This window comes from Rhamphochromis longiceps, linkage group LG12 (assembly GCF_057381845.1).
Source record: "Rhamphochromis longiceps isolate RC_006_pf linkage group LG12, R_longiceps_female_GT1.1, whole genome shotgun sequence".
Classification (NCBI taxonomy): Eukaryota; Metazoa; Chordata; class Actinopteri; order Cichliformes; family Cichlidae; genus Rhamphochromis; species Rhamphochromis longiceps.
The window spans coordinates 11398262-11418857 of NC_140568.1; the positions used below are offsets into that span (position 1 = coordinate 11398262).

At 40.8% G+C, this 20596-nt stretch overlaps 2 protein-coding genes across 2 annotated transcripts in view; both read left to right on the forward strand.

The window, feature by feature from the left end:
• The window catches only part of LOC146656966 (glutathione hydrolase 5 proenzyme-like), a 168223-nt gene extending 151967 nt beyond the window's left edge, over nucleotides 1-16256 (forward strand). Inside the window, exons 5-11 of the mRNA XM_085425071.1 lie at nucleotides 9903-10049; nucleotides 10184-10314; nucleotides 11192-11367; nucleotides 11534-11625; nucleotides 14781-14887; nucleotides 15057-15167; nucleotides 15254-16256. Of these exons, the coding sequence (XP_085281197.1) occupies nucleotides 9903-10049; nucleotides 10184-10314; nucleotides 11192-11367; nucleotides 11534-11625; nucleotides 14781-14887; nucleotides 15057-15167; nucleotides 15254-15391 (902 nt within the window). The 3' untranslated portion in view covers nucleotides 15392-16256. The remainder of the gene's footprint in view (nucleotides 1-9902; nucleotides 10050-10183; nucleotides 10315-11191; nucleotides 11368-11533; nucleotides 11626-14780; nucleotides 14888-15056; nucleotides 15168-15253) is intronic.
• LOC146656972 (glutathione hydrolase 5 proenzyme-like) lies at nucleotides 1852-9802 on the forward strand. The gene is made up of 4 exons (XM_085425085.1): nucleotides 1852-1993; nucleotides 2068-2175; nucleotides 9248-9425; nucleotides 9514-9802. Exons 1-4 carry the CDS (start codon nucleotides 1852-1854, stop codon nucleotides 9743-9745), a joined length of 660 nt encoding a protein of 219 aa, XP_085281211.1. The 3' UTR covers nucleotides 9746-9802.
• Nucleotides 16257-20596: the final 4340 nt, after the last annotated feature.

Below are 20596 nucleotides of genomic sequence, written 5' to 3' on the forward strand. Positions count from 1 at the left end.
AAGATAAAGGTGTAAGAAAATGTTGCTCTATTCAAGAGACTGATAAACTACCTCTCCTCATGGATAAAGTTGAAAAGATCAGTGGTGTGGCTTCTGAAAGTTAAAGCCTTACTTTGGAGTCTCTGTCAAAAACATAAAGAGCTTTATATAGCCAGTGTGGACAATAGCCTAGACAATGATTGACAGCTGATACAAAGTCAGATTGACAGTTTCAAGACAAGCTTTAAGCCTACACAAATTTCAGTGGAAGACCTGGATCAAGCATAGCTTGATATAATCAGATTTTGTCAAAAGGAGAAATTCGCAAAAGTTTCAGCTCAACACATGGGACAAAGTATGAAGCGCACTAGCCACTTATACAAACCCAACCCCGTACTACAAGAGGATCTGTTGAGAGTTGGTGGAAGGCTGACTTGGGCAGCTATGCCAGAAATTGCTATGTAGCCTATTATCTTGTCTAGAGACTTTCACATTTCTGATTTAGTCATCCAACAGATACATGAAGAAACTGGGCATGGAGGGCGCAATCACATGATCTCTGAATTGCGACAGAAGTTTTGGATCCAAGCACCAACACAGCCATTAAAAAGATCATTGCAAAGTGTTTGACATGTCGTCGCTTACATGGGAAAGTTGGAAAACAACTGATGGTTGATCTTCCACAAAAGCGAGTGTTGCCAGATGATCCACCCTTTTACCCGGGTTGGTGTAGACTACTTTGGCCCATTCGAAGTAAGATGTGGAAGAACCATCTTAAAAAGATATGGCATTATAGTCACTTGTTTAGCAATTCATGCAGTGCACACAGAGCTGGCATCATCATTAGACACGAAACTCATGGATTATGGGAAACATCTCCAAAACAGTTCCAGACAAGAAGGGTCTCGTCCGCCGAGTCCCCGCCAAGACTAATGTTTTGGACAGACCCATCACCAAGATTTGTTGCTTGTGGAATCTGAAAGGGCAAGTGGTAAAGACTAAGCCCCAACAATGAGCCAACAATGAGCAATGAGATTCATATTATGTTTGTAAAGTTAAAAAAAAATGTGGCAACTGTTCTCAGGCAATACATTGTTAGAACAATTAGGGGCCGGTAATGTAGCTGCCAAGCATCTGCTTTATATTTTAATTTACGATGGAGTTCATGTTTGTTTTATAAATCATAGATTTGCTACATAAGTCATCTAGTCAGGATTAATAAATTTGAACATTTGTAAGGTAATGACATGTCACTGTTTGGGATTAGAATCTAAAAGGTGTCTACCACTTGAAGTATGTAAGTGCAATAGCAGCATGTGTAATTGGAAAGAGGAGGAGCATGGACAGAGAGGTTCGGAGTCTCACAGTTTTCTGACCATGTGCAAAGGTATTTCTGGATAAATGCTCATTCTTTGGAACTTTTCATGCTTATTTAGGAGGGAGTTCATTGTTACTTCTTCAGTTTGTAATAAATAAACAATGTTCAAATCATAATTCAACTGGAAGCATTTCTTTTGGAAACCAGGAACACACATCAGCCATAGACTCTTTTTTGAACTTGGACTATTGGAAATTACCCCACAGTCCTGATGCTAGACTCCCCACAGAAACCCAAAAAAGTGGTTTATAGATTTCAAGATCCTGCTGTTTGTCTGCAAACAGTCAGGTCACTTTTATCGCGGGACGTGATTGAGATTAAAATTCAATGAAGTGTGCATCCCTAGCACATGCAGCAACAACAAAGACAACACATCATCATGTTATTCAGTCATGGCAATTTATTGTGGGACATCACAAATTTAATAAAGATTAAAATTAAATTAATTGTGCACCCCTAACACTAATGATAACAATAACACTAAAGTGATAACAATGAACTGTTTCAGGGACATTCTTCAGAAAGGCGGCTCTGCAGTAGATGCTGCCATTGCTGCGCTGCTGTGCACCTCCATCATCAACCCACAGAGTTCGGGGATCGGAGGCGGGGTCATATTCACAGTGATGGACAGCTCTGGTAACAAGACACCCTCGAACCTCTTAGCTCAGCCCTGCTGGTGATTAACGTAATAATATGTCACCTTTTCAAAGGTAAAGTGAAAATCATCACCTCCAGAGAGACTGTCCCCAAAAACGTGACCTCTGACCTGCTTAAGTTGTGTCCTAATACCACAGAGTGGACCGTGGAGTGGCCGCACGGTGGGCTGTTTATCTGGCATAATGCTAATATTTATAATATAATAGTCTAATCTGCTCTTGGACTCACCTTTATGCCACAGCTCATTTATTCGGTACAGGTCACTGCTAATGCACACTGTGAGTCATTCCTCATTCCTTAAGAAAGCAAAACTGGGATACTAAAAAAAAAAAAGGAAAAACAGATAAAGAGATAAAGGAAACCACCGGAGGGTTTGGCTGTCGGCAGTTATTAAAGACAATGAGTCGGTGTCCTATATGACATCTGTCAGAGTAATCTAACATAAACACAATGAAACACATGCTAATTAGTTTCAGAAAAAGCCAGAGAGATTGGAGTAGTTAGATCTTTCTCCAAACAGGTCTTAACAGGTCTTTCTCCAAATCATGCACAAGATGTAACACAAAAGTTTTAAAGGTGTAGCCAGTTATCTGTAGAGGTATTTTTAAAATTCTGCACCTTAGTCTGCAAGACAAACTCAAGATATGAAGGATCATACCTACTTTTTATCATCTGAGAGGGTTCTTGTCGCCAAAGAAGTGAAGGAAAGAGACAGTATGACAGGTATCTTGTTAAAATGTCACCCTCCTCCTCACCTCAAACCTCATCTCCTGAACTGAAGTCAGGACTCTAACACACTAAGGAGTACATAAATATTATTATTTAATTACTGTAAGCAGACTGGACAATCAGCACTTCCAACTCCAGGCAGTCAACAGCGAACCAGCTAAACAACAACAACAACTGGTTATAAGCTAACATTAAAGCAGGCTTGAGTTTCCTAAAAATCACATTTTCCTTCTGATAAAAAGTTCAATTATGTTGTAATTTTGTATGAGAATTTATGAAAGCTCTGGACGTCCTAAACAACTCACCTCAGTATCATTATTGTATGGAAGCGAGCTTCACTCACACACACACACACACACACACACACACACACACACACACACACACACACACTTAAACTAAGACAAAACAATTGGACAAAAGAACAAAACACTAAGATACTAAAGACAGGACTCTCAGATGAGACAGAGACAGACTGGACACAAAGGAAACATCATCAAACTCAAAAGAACACGAAAATAATTTACTCAGGAACAAAAATATATTTAAATACTAGGTCAAAAAAACAAACAAAACAAAACCACACATACAAACATTTTTGTTTGCCAAAGGATTCTAGCTGCTCCACAGTCCTGGGTCCTTTTTGGCATATCTTCCGTTTCATGCACCCAGTGTTTTTTCTTTGAACTGCAGGCAGGCCATTTTAAAACCCAGGTACTTCTACTGTGAAGCCATGCTATTGTAATAGATGCAGTATGCCATTTAGCTTGGTCTTGCTGATGTCAACTTGATGGAAGCATAAGTTGCTCTAAGACCTGTGTACACCTTTCAGCGCTGATGTTGCATTGCCAGATGTGCAAGCAGCCAATTCCATAGGTAATAATGTAATCCCATAACTTCAAAGGTTTTGAATTGAGTATTGATAATGTGGTGGTGTGAAGTCAGATAACCAGTAAAGGTAACAAAATGGTGTTGACAACGCCACCTGGGGAGGGAGTAACACCCCAGGAGAGATTACAGTATTACAGAAGCCCACAGGCTCGTTATTAACAAGCAGAGGCAAGGCAAGTAAAAAAAAAAAAGGTTTATTAGACAAAACTACTAAAATCTGCAAAACCGGAGAATCTCTTAAGTAGCAGGGCTGAAAACACAAAAACCGTTAATCAAAACACTTTATTAACAAACATTAATTAAAAGGACAAGGTTCGCTGCAACAATGCTACCCTTGTTGAAATAGTAGGTCAGTAAAATAATTAAACAAAATGGTGGAGACCGGCCATTGGGGAGGCAACCTACAGGGAGGAGTGCCCAAGGATGCCACCAGTTACTCACCAGTGTAGTCTCACTGCATTCCTAGCTTCATACCTACAGGGAGTGCAGAATTATTAGGCAAGTTGTATTTTTGAGGAATAATTTTATTATTGAACAACAACCATGTTCTCAATGAACCCAAAAAACTCATTAATATCAAAGCTGAATGTTTGTGGAAGTAGTTTTTAGTTAGTTTTTAGTTTTAGCTATTTTAGGGGGATATCTGTGTGTGCAGGTGACTATTACTGTGCATAATTATTAGGCAACTTAACAAAAAACAAATATATACCCATTTCAATTATTTATTTTTACCAGTGACACCAATATAACATCTCCACATTCACAAATAGACATTTCTGACATTCAAAAACAAAACAAAAACAAATCAGCGACCAATATAGCCACCTTTCTTTGCAAGGACACTCAAAAGCCTGCCATCCATGGATTCTGTCAGTGTTTTGATCTGTTCACCATCAACATTGCGTGCAGCAGCAACCACAGCCTCCCAGACACTGTTCAGAGAGGTGTACTGTTTTCCCTCCTTGTAAATCTCACATTTGATGATGGACCACAGGTTCTCAATGGGGTTCAGATCAGGTGAACAAGGTGGCCATGTCATTAGTTTTTCTTCTTTTATACCCTTTCTTGCCAGCCACGCTGTGGAGTACTTGGACGCGTGTGATGGAGCATTGTCCTGCATGAAAATCATGTTTTTCTTGAAGGATGCAGACTTCTTCCTGTACCACTGCTTGAAGAAGGTGTCTTCCAGAAACTGGCAGTAGGACTGGGAGTTGAGCTTGACTCCATCCTCAACCCGAAAAGGCCCCACAAGCTCATCTTTGATGATACCAGCCCAAACCAGTACTCCACCTCCACCTTGCTGGCGTCTGAGTCGGACTGGAGCTCTCTGCCCTTTACCAATCCAGCCACGGGCCCATCCATCTGGCCCATCAAGACTCACTCTCATTTCATCAGTCCATAAAACCTTAGAAAAACCAGTCTTGAGATGTTTCTTGGCCCAGTCTTGACGTTTCAGCTTGTGTGTCTTGTTCAGTGGTGGTCGTCTTTCAGCCTTTCTTACCTTGGCCATGTCTCTGAGTATTGCACACCTTGTGCTTTTGGGCACTCCAGTGATGTTGCAGCTCTGAAATATGGCCAAACTGGTGGCAAGTGGCATCTTGGCAGCTGCACGCTTGACTTTTCTCAGTTCATGGGCAGTTATTTTGCGCCTTGGTTTTTCCACACGCTTCTTGCGACCCTGTTGACTATTTTGAATGAAACGCTTGATTGTTCGATGATCACGCTTCAGAAGCTTTGCAATTTTGAGACTGCTGCATCCCTCTGCAAGATATCTCACTATTTTTGACTTTTCTGAGCCTGTCAAGTCCTTCTTTTGACCCATTTTGCCAAAGGAAAGGACGTTGCCTAATAATTATGCACACCTGATATAGGGTGTTGATGTCATTAGACCACACCCCTTCTCATTACAGAGACGCACATCACCTAATATGCTTAATTGGTAGTAGGCTTTCAAGCCTATACAGCTTGGAGTAAGACAACATGCATGGAGAGGATGATGTGGACAAAATACTCATTTGCCTAATAATTCTGCACTCCCTGTATTTCCTAGTGTGTATGTACACGCACATGCATCAGGTGGGATTCCACCACACACGCCTAGCCCCCACAACAAGCTGCCGAGCCTCCACTAAAGCAAAAAAACAAAACAAAAAACCAACAAAACCTATAAATCAAAACATAAAATATCAAACAACTCAGTAAATAAGATATAAACGAAACAAGAACAAATACGAGACAACAAGAAAAAACAAGATACAACTCCTTTTAAAAACATGTTTAAAATATAACAAACAATCAAGAGTAAAATACCACAAAACAAAGAAAAAGTGAATGCCAGTTTATAAATTACAGTAAAACAACAACAAGGCTACAACAAGACAGCAGCAGTGAGTAGGCCTGCAACAAAACAGGGGAAACAGTCATTCAGGGTCCACCCTACTACATGCCAAACTGTAGATAACCCATGATAATCCTACTTACAACCCTTTAGCAGTTATACAGAGTAAGCAATTTCCAGGGGAACTGAATCCAGTCTGCAATACTTAACAGCCTGTGATCACCTTGAACGGGAATGAAGTTGCTAGAACTCAAGAGTGGACCACAGCTGTTCCTTATAACCAACCTCTGATAAACAGCTAAGGGAAGGGTGAATGTTCATGCTGCGTTCACAGACACCATGTATGTAATTTCCAGGGGGGTTGAGGGGGTTATGACCCCCCCAATAATCAGACCGCCCCCCCCCCCCCAATAAAATTACAAATTATCTTGCATAAATACGCTGTTGATTTTCTTTCCTCGTCTCAGGTATTACCAGCAAAATAGTTGCATGTTTAACCATCTGGGAATTTACCCAGATTTATTTATTTATTTAGACAGAGCTCTTGACGCTCCCAATGTTCAGCACAAAGTTACGCCGATGTATGAACCAACATCCACCAAATCCAACCCACTACAATAATAAGCTGCACTTAACAATGTTAAAGCCCTTTCCTGTTTAGCCCAGAGGATGCGGGATCCACATTTTTTTAAAAACTAAAAAAATGTGTTTGTCTGATGTCGGAGCAGTTTTCCACTTTGCCTCAGTCCTTTTTAAGTGAGCTTTGGCCCAGAGAAGACAGCAGCACTTCTGGATCATGTTCATGTGTGGTTTTCTTTTTTGCATGATAGAGTTTCAATTTGTGGATGGCACACTGAACCACGAAAAACTAAATACATGCTTACTGTTGTGGAGAGGTGGTCAGGGGGTGTTATGACTAAAATGCAACAGTGCCACCTAGGGGAATTTCACCCCTAGGAAACATAAAGAGAGTGTTTTCAGACTAAACAAAAGAATTACATAGGTTTGAAGATGCACTACTGAGGCAAATTGGTTCCAAAATTAAAATACCGTTATTAAATACATTTGCTAAAAGACAAAAAAGGATTAATAAGCAATTGCAGCCCAGAGCACAATGAAATTTGACTGTGGCACAGCCTCAATAGGTTAGGCTAAAGTGTCCTACTATATTACTTTTCCACCAAATTATGTGTGTGTTTTAACAACAAAGAGAAATATAATATTAATGATTTTTAAACTTAAAATAACCCCTAACCACACGGAAAGACCATCTCTGAATCGAGGAGGGGGCCAAAGGGTATAAGATTGGGAAAACCTGCAGTCAGCTGAGACTGAAGAAGTCACTTGGATGAGTGACAAAACTGAAAACGTTACGTCCAGATGAACAGAATCAACTTTTGGGGGCTTAACCACACAGCTTTTTACATACTCGAAATAGAATTTAGTCTGCGTAATACTACAAATTTTGGTATCTCTCCTATACTAAGTAAATTAAGATCAGTATTGCTGATACCAATACTTTTAACCTATAAAGGGAACTTATGTAGGGGAGAGCAATGTGTCATGATTTTTGAGCTGATTTATTGCACATTTGCCAAATTCGACCTGTCCAGGGTGTACCCCGCTTCTGACCCTAAGACAGCTGGGATAGGCTCCCAGCTGTCCCTCGCAACCCTGAATTGTGATGGAGAAAGTACGAATGGATGGACAGTGGGACACATACTGGACTTTGAACATAGAAAAGAATTCAAATCCAATCCAACTGCGTTAGGATCGATTCGATACTGATACCTGTGATGGTATTGATACTATCGATATTTGCAGAGAATACATAAAGTCTTCATACAGTAAAATATATAATCATCACATTAAACGTTTTCTATGAGAAAGATCAGTTTCTGAATGGGCTGTTCAACAATAGACAGCTTGCCAGGATGCTGTCCCATCTTTCCCATTTTCTGGTTTCCAGAAAATATAAATTCTACCCCAGGACGAATCTTAACTTTCCTCACAAGTCCATCTTAATCAGTCATTGTTTCTGCTTTGGCTAATTTCTACTGAAGCTGGAAATCTTGTGAAATGCTGAAGTGGGGCCAGAGACACAGGTTACTGTGGATGAACATGTCCCTGTCCCTTTTGTTGCTGTCAGCAGAGTACAAATGACCTTCCTGCATTACTTCCTGATCGTCTGTAGTGTGTTGACTTTGAAGGGAAGCTGTAGATCCATATATAGAATGAGCATAGTCTCTGTTAAGAAGCGTCTTTATACAGCAATAAGAAATGGGAGTGTGTGAGAAAGATGGGTCAAGAAAAGAAAGGGGCTACAGACACCTTTTATTAATGGGGCCCAGAGTTCTGTGCTACACCCCTGCACACAGGGTGCATAAACAGTAAGAAAAGTAAGCATAAGATATGCTAAATGCTTCTATAAGCCAGAAATAGTGTAAATATGCAAATATAGTGAAATAAACTAAAACTAAAATGCAAAATGTTATCTCCAACATAATTAGTTACAAATGCACACACACTTAAAAAGTACAGTGTTTCTGTTACAGTTCAACGTGGGGGACTCAAGCGCAGGACTCCAGGATCAACTATAGACAAGAATTTATTTACATAATCCACCAGGTGTATATACAGGAAGTGCAGGGCAGTGCTATATACAACAATGTGAGGGATGGGGCTCCAGGGAAATCCAAAGGGGGAAATCACTCGTTCTCCAACTCTCCACACTGACAACCACAGATCCACTCCTCACACTCGACACAAAGTTTCACACAGGGAAGGTATCCAGGAGGTCTGTAGACGAGGAAACGAGAATTAATTACAAAGTTCACTATAGACTCTTGACTTAGCTGTGCTGTAGTTTCGACTCTCACTGACGCATGGCAGACAACGATCCAGCAAACACCAGCAGTCCCGTCCTGGCTTAAATGCCGATCACCTTGATGGGCATCAGGTGTGTTTCCCTTCCGTGGGCGTGGGCATGGGCCGAGGGTGTGAACCCACAATGAGTTCCGCCCCAGCGACAGAGAGGAGGAGAGAGAGAGCGAGAGAGAGAAAAATGTAGAAATAGCCGATCAGCGTCTCGCTGATCCCCCAGGCCGTGACAGTTTCCCTCTGAAAATGGAGCAGAATATAGTATTTAAAGAGCACCAAATTATAACAAATGTCATCTCAGATCATTAAAGGTCAGGACCTTACAGTTTACTTAAAACACGAGCAAATGTATGTGGGACTTTCCAGCACTGACTACCCATTATCTGTCTAACCAGATAGCAAATGGATTGGGGTTCCTGGGGAAATTCGAGGTTATGAAGCGGCACACCGGCTTTATGGGAAGTTGCCGTGGGCCGACCTCTTTCAGCCGACCATCAAATTAGCCAGAGAAGGATTCCCTATTCCTTACTACCAAGGTCAACACATCCCACGCATTGGTAACACGTCACTACGGTATGAAATACACCCACAATGTGATTTCAAAAATACAAAGAGCAAACAATGAATGGTTCAGCTTTATTTCACTGTCTTTGTCTTTTAGGGAGTTATATTTAGATAAAAATGGGAACCTGCTTAAGACCGGTGATACTGTGAAATTTGAGAAACTGGCTGACACTTTGGAGATGATCGCAAACGAGGGACCAGATGTGTTTTACAACGGAACAATAGCAAAGAATTTAACCAGTGACATTCAGGATGCAGGTATTATCAGACGGGTTTCATCCTGCTCTCTTTCTGACCGTTTTCTATGTCTGCCAGGCACAATGATCTAATTACAAATTACAAAAATCTATTGGTTTTGGAAAACTGTAACATGATCCCTCACAGGCTACACTGTGATCTGTCTCGATCCATTCAAACTCTTGATTATGAAATTCATTGTGTTCATTTGTACTCAGCAGAATCATTTGTTTCACTGTTCTTGCTCAGGAGGAAAACTTACACGGGAGGACTTGGAATTGTATGAAGCTAAAGTGACTGATGCGTGGAATATTTCTTTGGGAGAGTATAAGCTGTACTTCCCTCCGCCCCCTGCAGGAGGAGCCATCCTCAGCCTCATCCTCAACATCATGAAAGGTTCCTGATTGTTGCTTCTAGCATGTAGAGTTTGATTCATATAGGAAAATGATCCTTATCAATCTTTACAAATGTGATACACTAAGAATTGATGTTTTCAATCCAAAAATTTTTTTTTTTTTAAATATTTTTAGGATACAAAATGGAATCAGAACCTAAGACGACTGATGAAAAGATTTTGTTTTATCACCGTTATATTGAAGCTTTAAAATTTGCCAATGAATTAAAGACAAATATCAGCGATCCAAACTTCAGCTCAGATGAAGTAAGTATCTCAAAATCCTACAGATTTGCACCTGCTTTGTTGCATAAAGAATGATTCTATTTAAGTGACTAAACAATTAAAAGTAACAATACCACATCACAAAACACAAAACAAACCACCCCTTGCCTGCAGCTCATCCACAAACTACACCCCACCACAGTCAGTTTATGCACACTGATAATGAGTTGAGGTTTTTTTGTAATATCTCTGAGTTTTGCACAGTTGGACTTTAGGTTAATTTGTTGGGTTGAGATTGTGACTTTGTGTTAACAAAGTGCTTTTACAGAAGTGTTCACCTTTGTTAATGATCAATCAGGGGCATTTGATTATCAGTACCTGGCTGCTACTTACAATTAAAGTTCTTATAGAAGCACTAAGGGTGAAGAGAACCAGTAGAGTGCTGTAAGAATTTCTTTGAGTCTCAGCATTTTCATTTCAGCATCATTCTGAGCAGTGATGTAGCTTTTAAAACATATACATATAAATACAAGTTTTAAAAGCACATAAACCTAAATTGGCTTAATATTTGCCTTTAATTTAGTATGTATATATTATTGTTATTATTATCTTAGTATTTAAATATAAGTATAATTTTGTGTAATGTGATGTTTTCAGATACTCTGTAGTTCACACAGATGACTGAATTTCAGAGACTCTATCTTTGGCAGTCATATGTTGAGCTTGATCACTAACCAATATTATAACCTCTAGTATTCATTCATTCATTCATCTTACATCAGTGATGGATCAATGATCAAAATTCTGTTAACATTTGGCTCCAATTTTATAAATTTCTTGACAGCAATGTATTTTCTGTAATGTGCATATTTATTTAGTTTCATTAATTCATTTTATTAATTCTCTGTATTTCACACAGATGGCAAAGAAACTGACACAGGATAGCTTTGCAGACAGCAAACGAAGCTTGATCAGCAGCGACAAGACTCGTGATCCTGGCATCAACTTGTATCTGGACAGCATCGGCACCACACATGTATCTGTGCTGGCTGAAGATGGATCTGCTGTGTCTGTCACCAGCAGCATCAACGATGAGTCAGTACCTGCATCATTCTGTTTCACTGCTAGAAACCAGCTATCAGATATTTTTCTTTCTTGAAACTGAAGATTTAAGAGATTATGGAGGAACTTATTTTTAGACTATTTCTATACTACAAAGAGTGTCTTGGCTTTGTAGTTAATTTAGTTTTTTTGTTTACAGATTCGGCTCCGGGGTCCTCTCTCCAAGCACTGGAATCATTCTCAACAACCAGCTGTCTGACTTCTGTGGTAGAGCTAATAGCGTCTCTCCTGGTAAGAGATCAGTAGGATGCTTTTTATGAAATACAAGTAATTAGACGAGGAAGGTGGATTATTTCAAAACTAATAACACAAAGAGTTTAATTTTTTTCCTGAAATTATTTTCCTGACAGGACATATTTCTTTAAGTAATTTCTATTAATGGCAAAATAGTGCCATTGAGGAAATGAGAGGAGAAAATGGCATTTCATAATTCATTGTGACGCATCATATTTTGTTGATCATGGAAAAACTAAACTTGTTGATCATTTCCACGATGTTTTGCCAAACTGAAACACATCATGTGAATTTGGACTAAAATTGCATTTTCTGTTTAATACCATAGCCTGCTAAAATGTTTGAATGTTCAAGAACAGGCACAGTTTTACTACTGCTGTAGTAAAATCTGTTTCCATGTCAACGTGTTGTTGTGTGAAGTTTTTCCTTCACACTGTCACCAAGTACTTGCTCATAAGGGGCTCTTCTTATTGTTGGGGGTTTCTCTCTACTGAAGTGGGTTAACCTTATAATATAAATGTACCATTGTGATTTGACGGTATATGGATATTTATATTCATTTAAAATTATATAGAGGACAGCACACTGGCACGGTGTTGCCTTATAGCATAGGTGTCAAACTCTGGCCCGCGGGCCAAATTTGGCCCGGAGCCTAATTACATTTGGCCCGCAAAGCCATACCAAATTACTATTAGAGCTGGCCTACTGGTATTATACAGCTAATAGATATATTGTTTAGTATTAAGCTTTGCTTGTTCCATATTCAGTTTTTCAGCAAAACGTGTTTGAGTCCATAAGAAAAGATTCATTCTTATATCTGGAGGAATAAATATATTTCAATAAATATTAATGTTAGCCCGCGACTTTGTTCCAGTTTTGAATTTTGGCCCACTGTGTATTTGAGTTTGACACCCCTGCCTTATAGCAAGAAGGCCCTGAGTTTGATCCCACTTGTGTGGAGCTTGCATGTTCTCCCCATGTTTGTGTGAGTTCTCTCTGGGTACTGCAGCATCCTCCCACAGTCCAAAGACATGCAGTTAGTAGGGTTAGGCTAATTGGTGAATCTAAATTGCCCATAGGTGTGAATGCGAGTGTCTCTCTGTGTTAGCGCTGCATCCGGCTAGCGACCTGACCTCGGTTTACCCTGCCTCTCGCCCTATGGTAGCTAGGATTGGCTCCACCACCCCTGCAACCCTGAGAAGGATAAGCTGAAGATAATCGATGGATGAATCTATATATAGATCTATAATATTGATTCAAGTGTGTTCAAGGTTCTGTATAATTCAGTTTGGACATAGCATCATTCAAACATTAATCTAACACACTGACAGAGTCTCAGTAATAGCTGCACTTTGAAAGACATTTCACTTTAGTTTGATACAGATTCAGTAGAGATAACTCACTTGTTGTGTGTGCACTTTCATCATTTGTTGATAAGCATGGGCGGATGCAATTCTAAACTTGTTTGTAGAGCACAGGTGTCGAACTCCAGGCTTTGAGGGCCAGTGTCCTGCAGATTTTACATGTGTCCTTGATCAAACACAGATAAATTACCTCCTCAGCGGCTGTATCCCAATTCAGGGTCTGCAGCCTTAAAGTACGCAGCCTTAACGGTCCACAAGGGCCGCGTAATCAAAGACCGCTGAGGCCGGAAGTGCGAGGCTTGTGAAATGGGACGGTCTAGCCTCCGTCGCGCTGCCCAGGTTGCCTAGCAACCATGATACTAACAGCTGGAAACGTTTCATACAGCTTTGTTTGACAGGAATGAAGGAGAAACCTTTTTGTTCATTTGTTTGTTTGTTTCTACATGAGCTTTGATCATTCTCTGTAAGATTAAGCTCAGCTATTGAACGGCGTATATTTTAAAGTAAAGGCTTTAAAACCAAGTTAGCACAAACGTCACTAATGTCACATAACTTTGCCGACATGTGGCCAACAGTAATGTTTAATGTTCTTCGTTATTAAACATTTGCACATAAATAAGTGACATAATATTCAGTACTTACTTAAAGTTTACTCTTCGGGCGCCCCTCATCCGCCGTTTTTTTTTTTTTTTTGGCAAAATTATCGACACCCACCGCCATGCTATGCATTATGGGATATGTTGGGCCACGAAGTCTACACTGCTACATCCTTAAAATTCAGGGAAATGAAGGACGCATTTGAGGGCAGCATTTCGAGCAGCCTTTGAATTGGGACAGCCTTCGTCGCGTCGCTGTGACGTAATCTGTTGGGTCTAAACTCAGACCCTGCTGTATCCAGGACTTATTCCCGTGAAAGAAAAACAAGGCAACAGCGATCAATCGATTTACTTGCAAGGGAGGCCTCGTCGGTATCTCAGAAACGCACTTCGAATCTCCTTACGAGTGACCCCGATGATGGCCTCCTCTCGCTGCCTTTTATTGAAAACGTTCACACAATAAACAATAGTTTACAAACACCTCCCCTCATAACCCCCCTTGGTTACAAAGACAAGGCACTGTATGTGTGTGTTCTCCTGCTGACCAAAAAGGGTCATAAAAGCATAAAAGCAGGAGCAACATCCTTGGTCATAAAGAGGGTAGTCTCCCCCACACCCAATTCATGGTTCACCCTAGATAACAAAGTGAAGCCATACAAAGGGGAGGAAGTTTACCAACATCAAACAGACCTTCACAAGGATGTGCCTGTGATAAAACACTACAGCCCCCACCCAGAACCTCGAGAATCTGGGGAGGGGGGAAGAAATAATTTCTTTCATCACAGAGTTAAAACAATGTAGAAATGGTAAGCATAAAAATGACAAACATTTAACAATTCACTTTAACATAATCGGCCTTAAAATGCGGCCTTTAAGGCTGCAGACCCTGAATTGGGATACAGCCAACATGTCTTGGAGTTCTCCAGAAGCCTGGTAATGAACTAATCATTTGATTCAGGTGTGTTCACCCAGAGTCTTATCTAAAACCTGCAGGACACTGGCCTTCGAGGCCGGGAGTTTGACACCCCTGTTGTAGAGTATAAAAAATTCAGGTATGAAAATACTGCATGAAAATACAGTCACTGATTCGTGTATGAAACATTTGTGTAAATGATTTATGCACAGATATGTGTGTACAGACTGATTTCTGTTTTCTAGTTTTGTCATTCAAGGTCTTTGTTGTATTTCTCAGGGGAGCGGCCTCCCTCCAATATGGCCCCATCTGTGCTGAAGTCTCCGTCGAAGACGCTGGTGATTGGAGGGTCTGGTTCTGAAACGATTCCACCGGCTGTGGCCTCGGTATGTATGCATGGTACACACAAAGGTGCCGTTACATATTAAATAAAATAAATTGATGTGGACTGATGCTGGTCTTTGCTGTTAAAGCTTGCATCATAGCAACAAGATTCTTCACCCTAATTTATCCTGTAATCATCACTTTCTCATCTCATTTTTTTTTCTCTCCAAGGCGCTCATGAACCACCCTTGGTTTGGAAAGAGCCTTAAGGAGGCAATTATTACGCCTGTTGTTCTTGTAGACTCTAAAAGTGAAGTAAAACCTGAACCCAAGCTTGAAAAGGTAATTTATTCAATGTATTTAAATGATAAATTAATAAGTTCTACTTCTCTTGTTCCATCTGAGTCTCTCTCCTCTTTGCCCTGCAGGATGTAGTTGATGGTCTTGAAGCTAAGGGACATAAAATAGCAAAATTCTACAACACAGTTAACGCTGTGGAAAAGGCGGGCAGCTGTATCTCTGCATGGTCTGATGAAAGGAAAAAAGGCAAAGCTGCTGGTTACTGAGACCAAGAGTCAGTGATGTCAGTTATACAGCATGGTCTTAAGGTTATGGACACTGCTGTAGCTACAACATTGGTAAATCTATATTCGTCTGTTAACTGATAGATCATTCATGCTTTGCTCATGTGTATAAAAAGTTTGTAATATTGAAAACATAATGCAACGATCAGATCAGTTAAATCCCAAATTTCATGCAAAAATGTGCAAAGATAGCACTGTAAAAACTAGAAATGTAATTTTTTTAAAAAGTAGGGATTGCTGTTGATATCCGCCTCAATTTTTTTACAATCAATATGACCTTCTAAATATTTGTTTATTTTGGGTTTTGATACATATAGAATTGACTAAACAAGGAAACAGCTTTCAGGTCAAAATGTGAAGCCCATGCCTGTTTCTTTGACCTGCATTCTTTCTAAAAAGCAGGCCAGCAGGTTGAGACTGACTGCAGAAATCTTTGGTTATAGTAAACAATTCATATTTTCAAGTCTCATCAAATTCATGTTTACTTTGTAGATTTTAGCCCACTGGATAGTCCAGAAGGGAGATAAAGTAGGGTACACTTTAGGGCAGACCTAAGTTATCTATCAATTGATTTGTAGTTTAACCCCCCAGCCCCCACCCAATGTTTTTTATTATTATGTTTTTATATTTAGTTTTCATATTAAGATTTTGAGCTTCATTAATCCTGCTATGTTTTTGCTCTTATAAAGTGTGGGTAATTCTGCTGATGTGCTCAGGGTAAAAGTTAATCTGACAAGCAGTTTGTGAGGCAGGTTTTCTTTTTTACCTCAGTATCTGTCTGAGCTCCTGTCTGTTTATGATTAATAAAGTATTCTGATTCTGATTGTTTCAGGATGACCTGCCATTATTCAATGACACATCTGCTTACCTGCATCTTTTGCTCGTTTCTCCTCCTCTTCTTTTCTCTTTTTTCTAAACTGAGGACCTGATGGCTTTGAACTTTTCTTGTCCATCTTCCATTGGTTTTAATTTTGCACTCCAATATGAACACCCATCCCCCAACCCAAGGATCACCACAACATGATCTAACACACCTACACCTTAGTTCACAGATTCACTTTGTCTAGGGTGCATTTCTGAGATTTCACACAACCCAGGATTCAAATCATGAATACATAATGGGCTTGGATTTACAACATTATAAATGAAATGTGCTCTATTTGGAAGCAGCCGGCCCCCTCCCCTTTCGACGGCTTGTGTGTGAGACTTTAAATCATCAAACTATAAATTTTAAACTGTTATTGATCCCTTTACCCCTGGTCCTAAAGTGTACATTTGTTTTCTTACTCTTCTTATATATATTGTTTGTTTACTTGCACTGCTGTAACTGGAGCCTTGTCGTCTCGTCTCTCTATATACTGGACTGTATGTAGCGGAGATGACAATAAAGTTTACTTTGACTTCAGCAGCGAGCAGGCGCAAATTATAAATCTGTATCATGATGTCTGGTGTGTTTGTGTTTGTTGGTTTGTTTTTATTTTGTTTTACTTTGCGAGATGGTTATTAGATGCTGCTCCAGCCGGTCAGAAAATCCCCCGCCGCCCCGCCCTCTCCTCTCTGCGCCGCAAGCAGCAGGCGCACCTCGCAAACGAAGGGCGCCCTTACTCCCAGCAAATGGGCGATAGAAAACCGATCGGTGCCTGTACCATTCCCAATATGCGCTGGCTGACGTCGGGGCAGCATGAGTACGAGAATTTTTTTTTTTTTTTGCCGATGCCCGTGATGCCGCCCCCCACCACGATGCCGCCCCGGGCAACTGCCCGTGTCGCTCCTTATCTAAAACCGCTACTGATTGTAACTGACTGTAAAAAGTCAGCACAACGAAAATAAACAACATCTAAACTTGGATTATATCTGACCCAGATAGACTGCAGTTCATAACTTCTTACCTGAAGTTCAGTTCACCGCCTTGGGTCTCTCCTCCTCCTGTATATCCTGAGTTATTTTTACACATCGACCAGCATCTGGCCAATCCACCACCTTTCATTGTTTATACCGTTACAAAAAAAAAAAAAAAAAATCATCGGCCCATAAAAATTAAATATCAAATCGGCCCACCGGGCAAATAAATGCCCGCTGGCCAGTCCAGCTATGGTCGTGCCATTATTTAACCCTTCGCGTGCCAGCTGTGGCACGTGTGCCCAGGGTTGCCAACCCCTGTAGTAGAGCAATCTCAAGATGATGGGCCGAGGAGGATCACTTTGTTTGGGACGTTGGCGATTCACTCTATGTGCTCGATCGATAAGTAGCTTCTCCTCGAGAGATAGCGCCTCTGCCAAAAGTTGCGAAACAAACTCCCTCTGTGCCCTCTGGTATTCCCACGATTCTTACATTATTCCTCCTGGAGCGTGCCTCAAGATCTTCACATTTCTCATCTAACTTCTTTAACTCTGTAGACAAACGCTCCACAGTGGCCTCGAGAGTGCCAATGGTGTCAGAGTGGTTTGAGGCACAGGCCTGCAGTTCAGTTAAAGTGTTATCATGCCTGGCCACATCGCTTTTTATGTCCGAAATTGAGGCCTGGATGCTCTGGTTCAAGGATGATATCTCGCCTCTTATGGTGGTAGAACTCTCTAATCTGCGAGTGTCCAGTGTAGCGCACAATTCAGACTTGATGGAATTTATCTCTGAACGTAAGCTAGTTATAGCGGTTAGTAGCGCTTTATTCGACGGCTTGCATTCATCCTTTTCCAGTGCAGGCGGGGGGGCGCACCAGACCAGAGTCTGAAGAGGCTTCGAGGCCTATACATCGCTCGCGTCGTTCTTCTTAAGTTTGGGCTTCACCATTGTCGAGAGGCTCCATGAAATATATCCACAGTAATCAATGGAAATGTGCTATATAAATAAATTTGACCTTGAACTTTTTAGTTGTTTTATGTGTTTTACTGATAGGAATAGATAACCTGGACTTAAACTGGATATGTTTTGTTTTGAAACTGTCAGCTTTGTGTACAATAAATTCTTTTCTTCAGTTTTTAATGTCTGCCTTGTTTTTATTGTTGGATTGCATCCAAATTTCCCTTATGGAAATCACAAGTCGGAAACTTTATGAAGCTGCAGAAGCTTATAGAAAAGAATGCCGTTCAAAACACACAGGTCACATGATCACAACTAAATCAAACGCTTTGGTGCACTTCACCCCAGTTTTAACTGATGAAACAGTTTTTCAGATAATTGTCTACATAGAATCACTGTCTGATGGATTAAAAACCTTACATCCTCTGTGGGTTTGCTGTGTAGGACGACATGTTGATAGCAGGTTGAAAAGCAAAAGATGCACAACATGGTCTACAGGTACTCCCAAATGGAAGGACCTGCTATCCATGTATGGATGGGGGCTCATCTCTGTTTATGCACCAAAGAAACCTCAAGAATTGTTTGTCTTTGGAGAGTAGGCACACCTGGTGAAACATGCCCCTACATCACTGATGCTGTGCTCCTTGAAGCGCACTCCAACCGGGGAAGGACTCAAGACAGGCAATAGAGTCTTGTTCAAATTAAGTTCCTTGTAATGAAAGGAGCAGTTCAAGACCATTCTATTTTTGCCATTGCGCTGGACCATGTGATGAAGTATTTACCATCTCTCTTTGCTCTTGGGAGGTAACATCCGGTTGCAGTTTGGCTACAACACCACAGCTTACCAGTTTTTCAATTTCTGCATTGTTTGCAGCACCCATTGCTTAGATGTTTCTCTATACTCTTATAGTTTGGCAATATTGCCTCTTGGGTTGCTTGGAAAAATGGCATATCCTTTCTCCTCAACAAGGGTTTGGCATACCGGTACAGTATCTAAAGGGCTTTCTGATCCTCCTTGGACATTGTTACCTCCTTTTCACTTTTTTATGGTAGAATGTCAACTTGCCACTGTTTTTCAACACGCCTCTGAAGCTCAACAGATAGGGGGCTGCAGGAGGCACAGTTGCAGCTCTAGCTGTGACTCAAGAGTCTTTGCTGTGTCTTGCAGTGTTCAACCCTTGCAGCTGTCCCCCCTAGTGATTCAAAGTGCACAGGTTCTGCAGGGTTTATAAGGTGCAGCTGCGAAACTTGGCTGAAGGTTTGTAGGCGTAAATACTCGAGAAGTCTGTAGATTGCTTGAGGAAAGTAGCTGGATATGAATGTTGAGCTAAATCAAAACGCTAAGTAGTGAAGGCATGAAATATTTGCTAGTTCTCATGGAAAGGTCCTCAGGAGTGCCTGTTAATCCTAGCTGCTAAGCTGAAGATGAACGTAGCATGGTGCAGTCAGAGCCATCATGCAAGACAGCATAAGTGTCCAGTGTCATGTCTCCATGTTTCAGTAGGACTTTGATCACTTTAAGCAGAACACAGGAGAGGTCTGAAGGTTTGTCTAGTTGGAGGACTTCGGTGGCAGAGCTCACCAGGAAAGTACCTTCCTTCACACTCTTGATGTTGACCTCATGTAGGATCCCGAGATGTTTGACTTGATGTATGGTGCACACTTTCTTCAGGTTGCACTGTACTGCTAGATGTGATCTTTCACATCACCAGCAATGTTGGTTTGTCTTAACCCAGTCTATGATTTGAACCTTATCAAAGGATTTGAATGTTAGTCCTCTGTATTGCAGTATGGACAGTAGGCTTTCAGTGGGCCTTTCTTGCTCTGAGCAGACGATTTGCAGTTCAGTAGCTCAATAGACTGCTTTGCCAGCAGATTCTCTGTGCCATGGAGTATAGTGGCTGTGCGTGTTACTGGCTTTGACTCTTTCAGGTGCTGATTTCTGGATGGTCCTCTCTCTGTCCTTTTGCTATAAACTTACCAAGTATCTAAATGTTTCCATGTTTTCAGCTTCAACCAGTCACATGTGTCTCCAAAACTCAAACCTCATTTCAGCTGGCAGCTTACTAAGGAGTCATGACACGTGAGAACCGCAAATCAGTTTCACTTAACCATCCAGACCAAGGGTCTTCAGTATACCAACAAGAGCACAAATCTGCAGCACAAAATTCGCAAAAGTCCCCACATCCCCACGACGGATATCTGGTGCATCCATGACACTTGCAATCTTTCTGTGAGTTTAACTGGTGGGGCTGGAATAGAAGGAGTTTTACATTCTCTTTTGTGCAGTTATGTATGATGGCTGGTATGCAAGGGAGGAATGAGGTTTATACTTGTTTTGTTTTGTTCTTTTGTTTGTTTGTTTTGTTTTACTCTTTTGCTTCGAGCTCT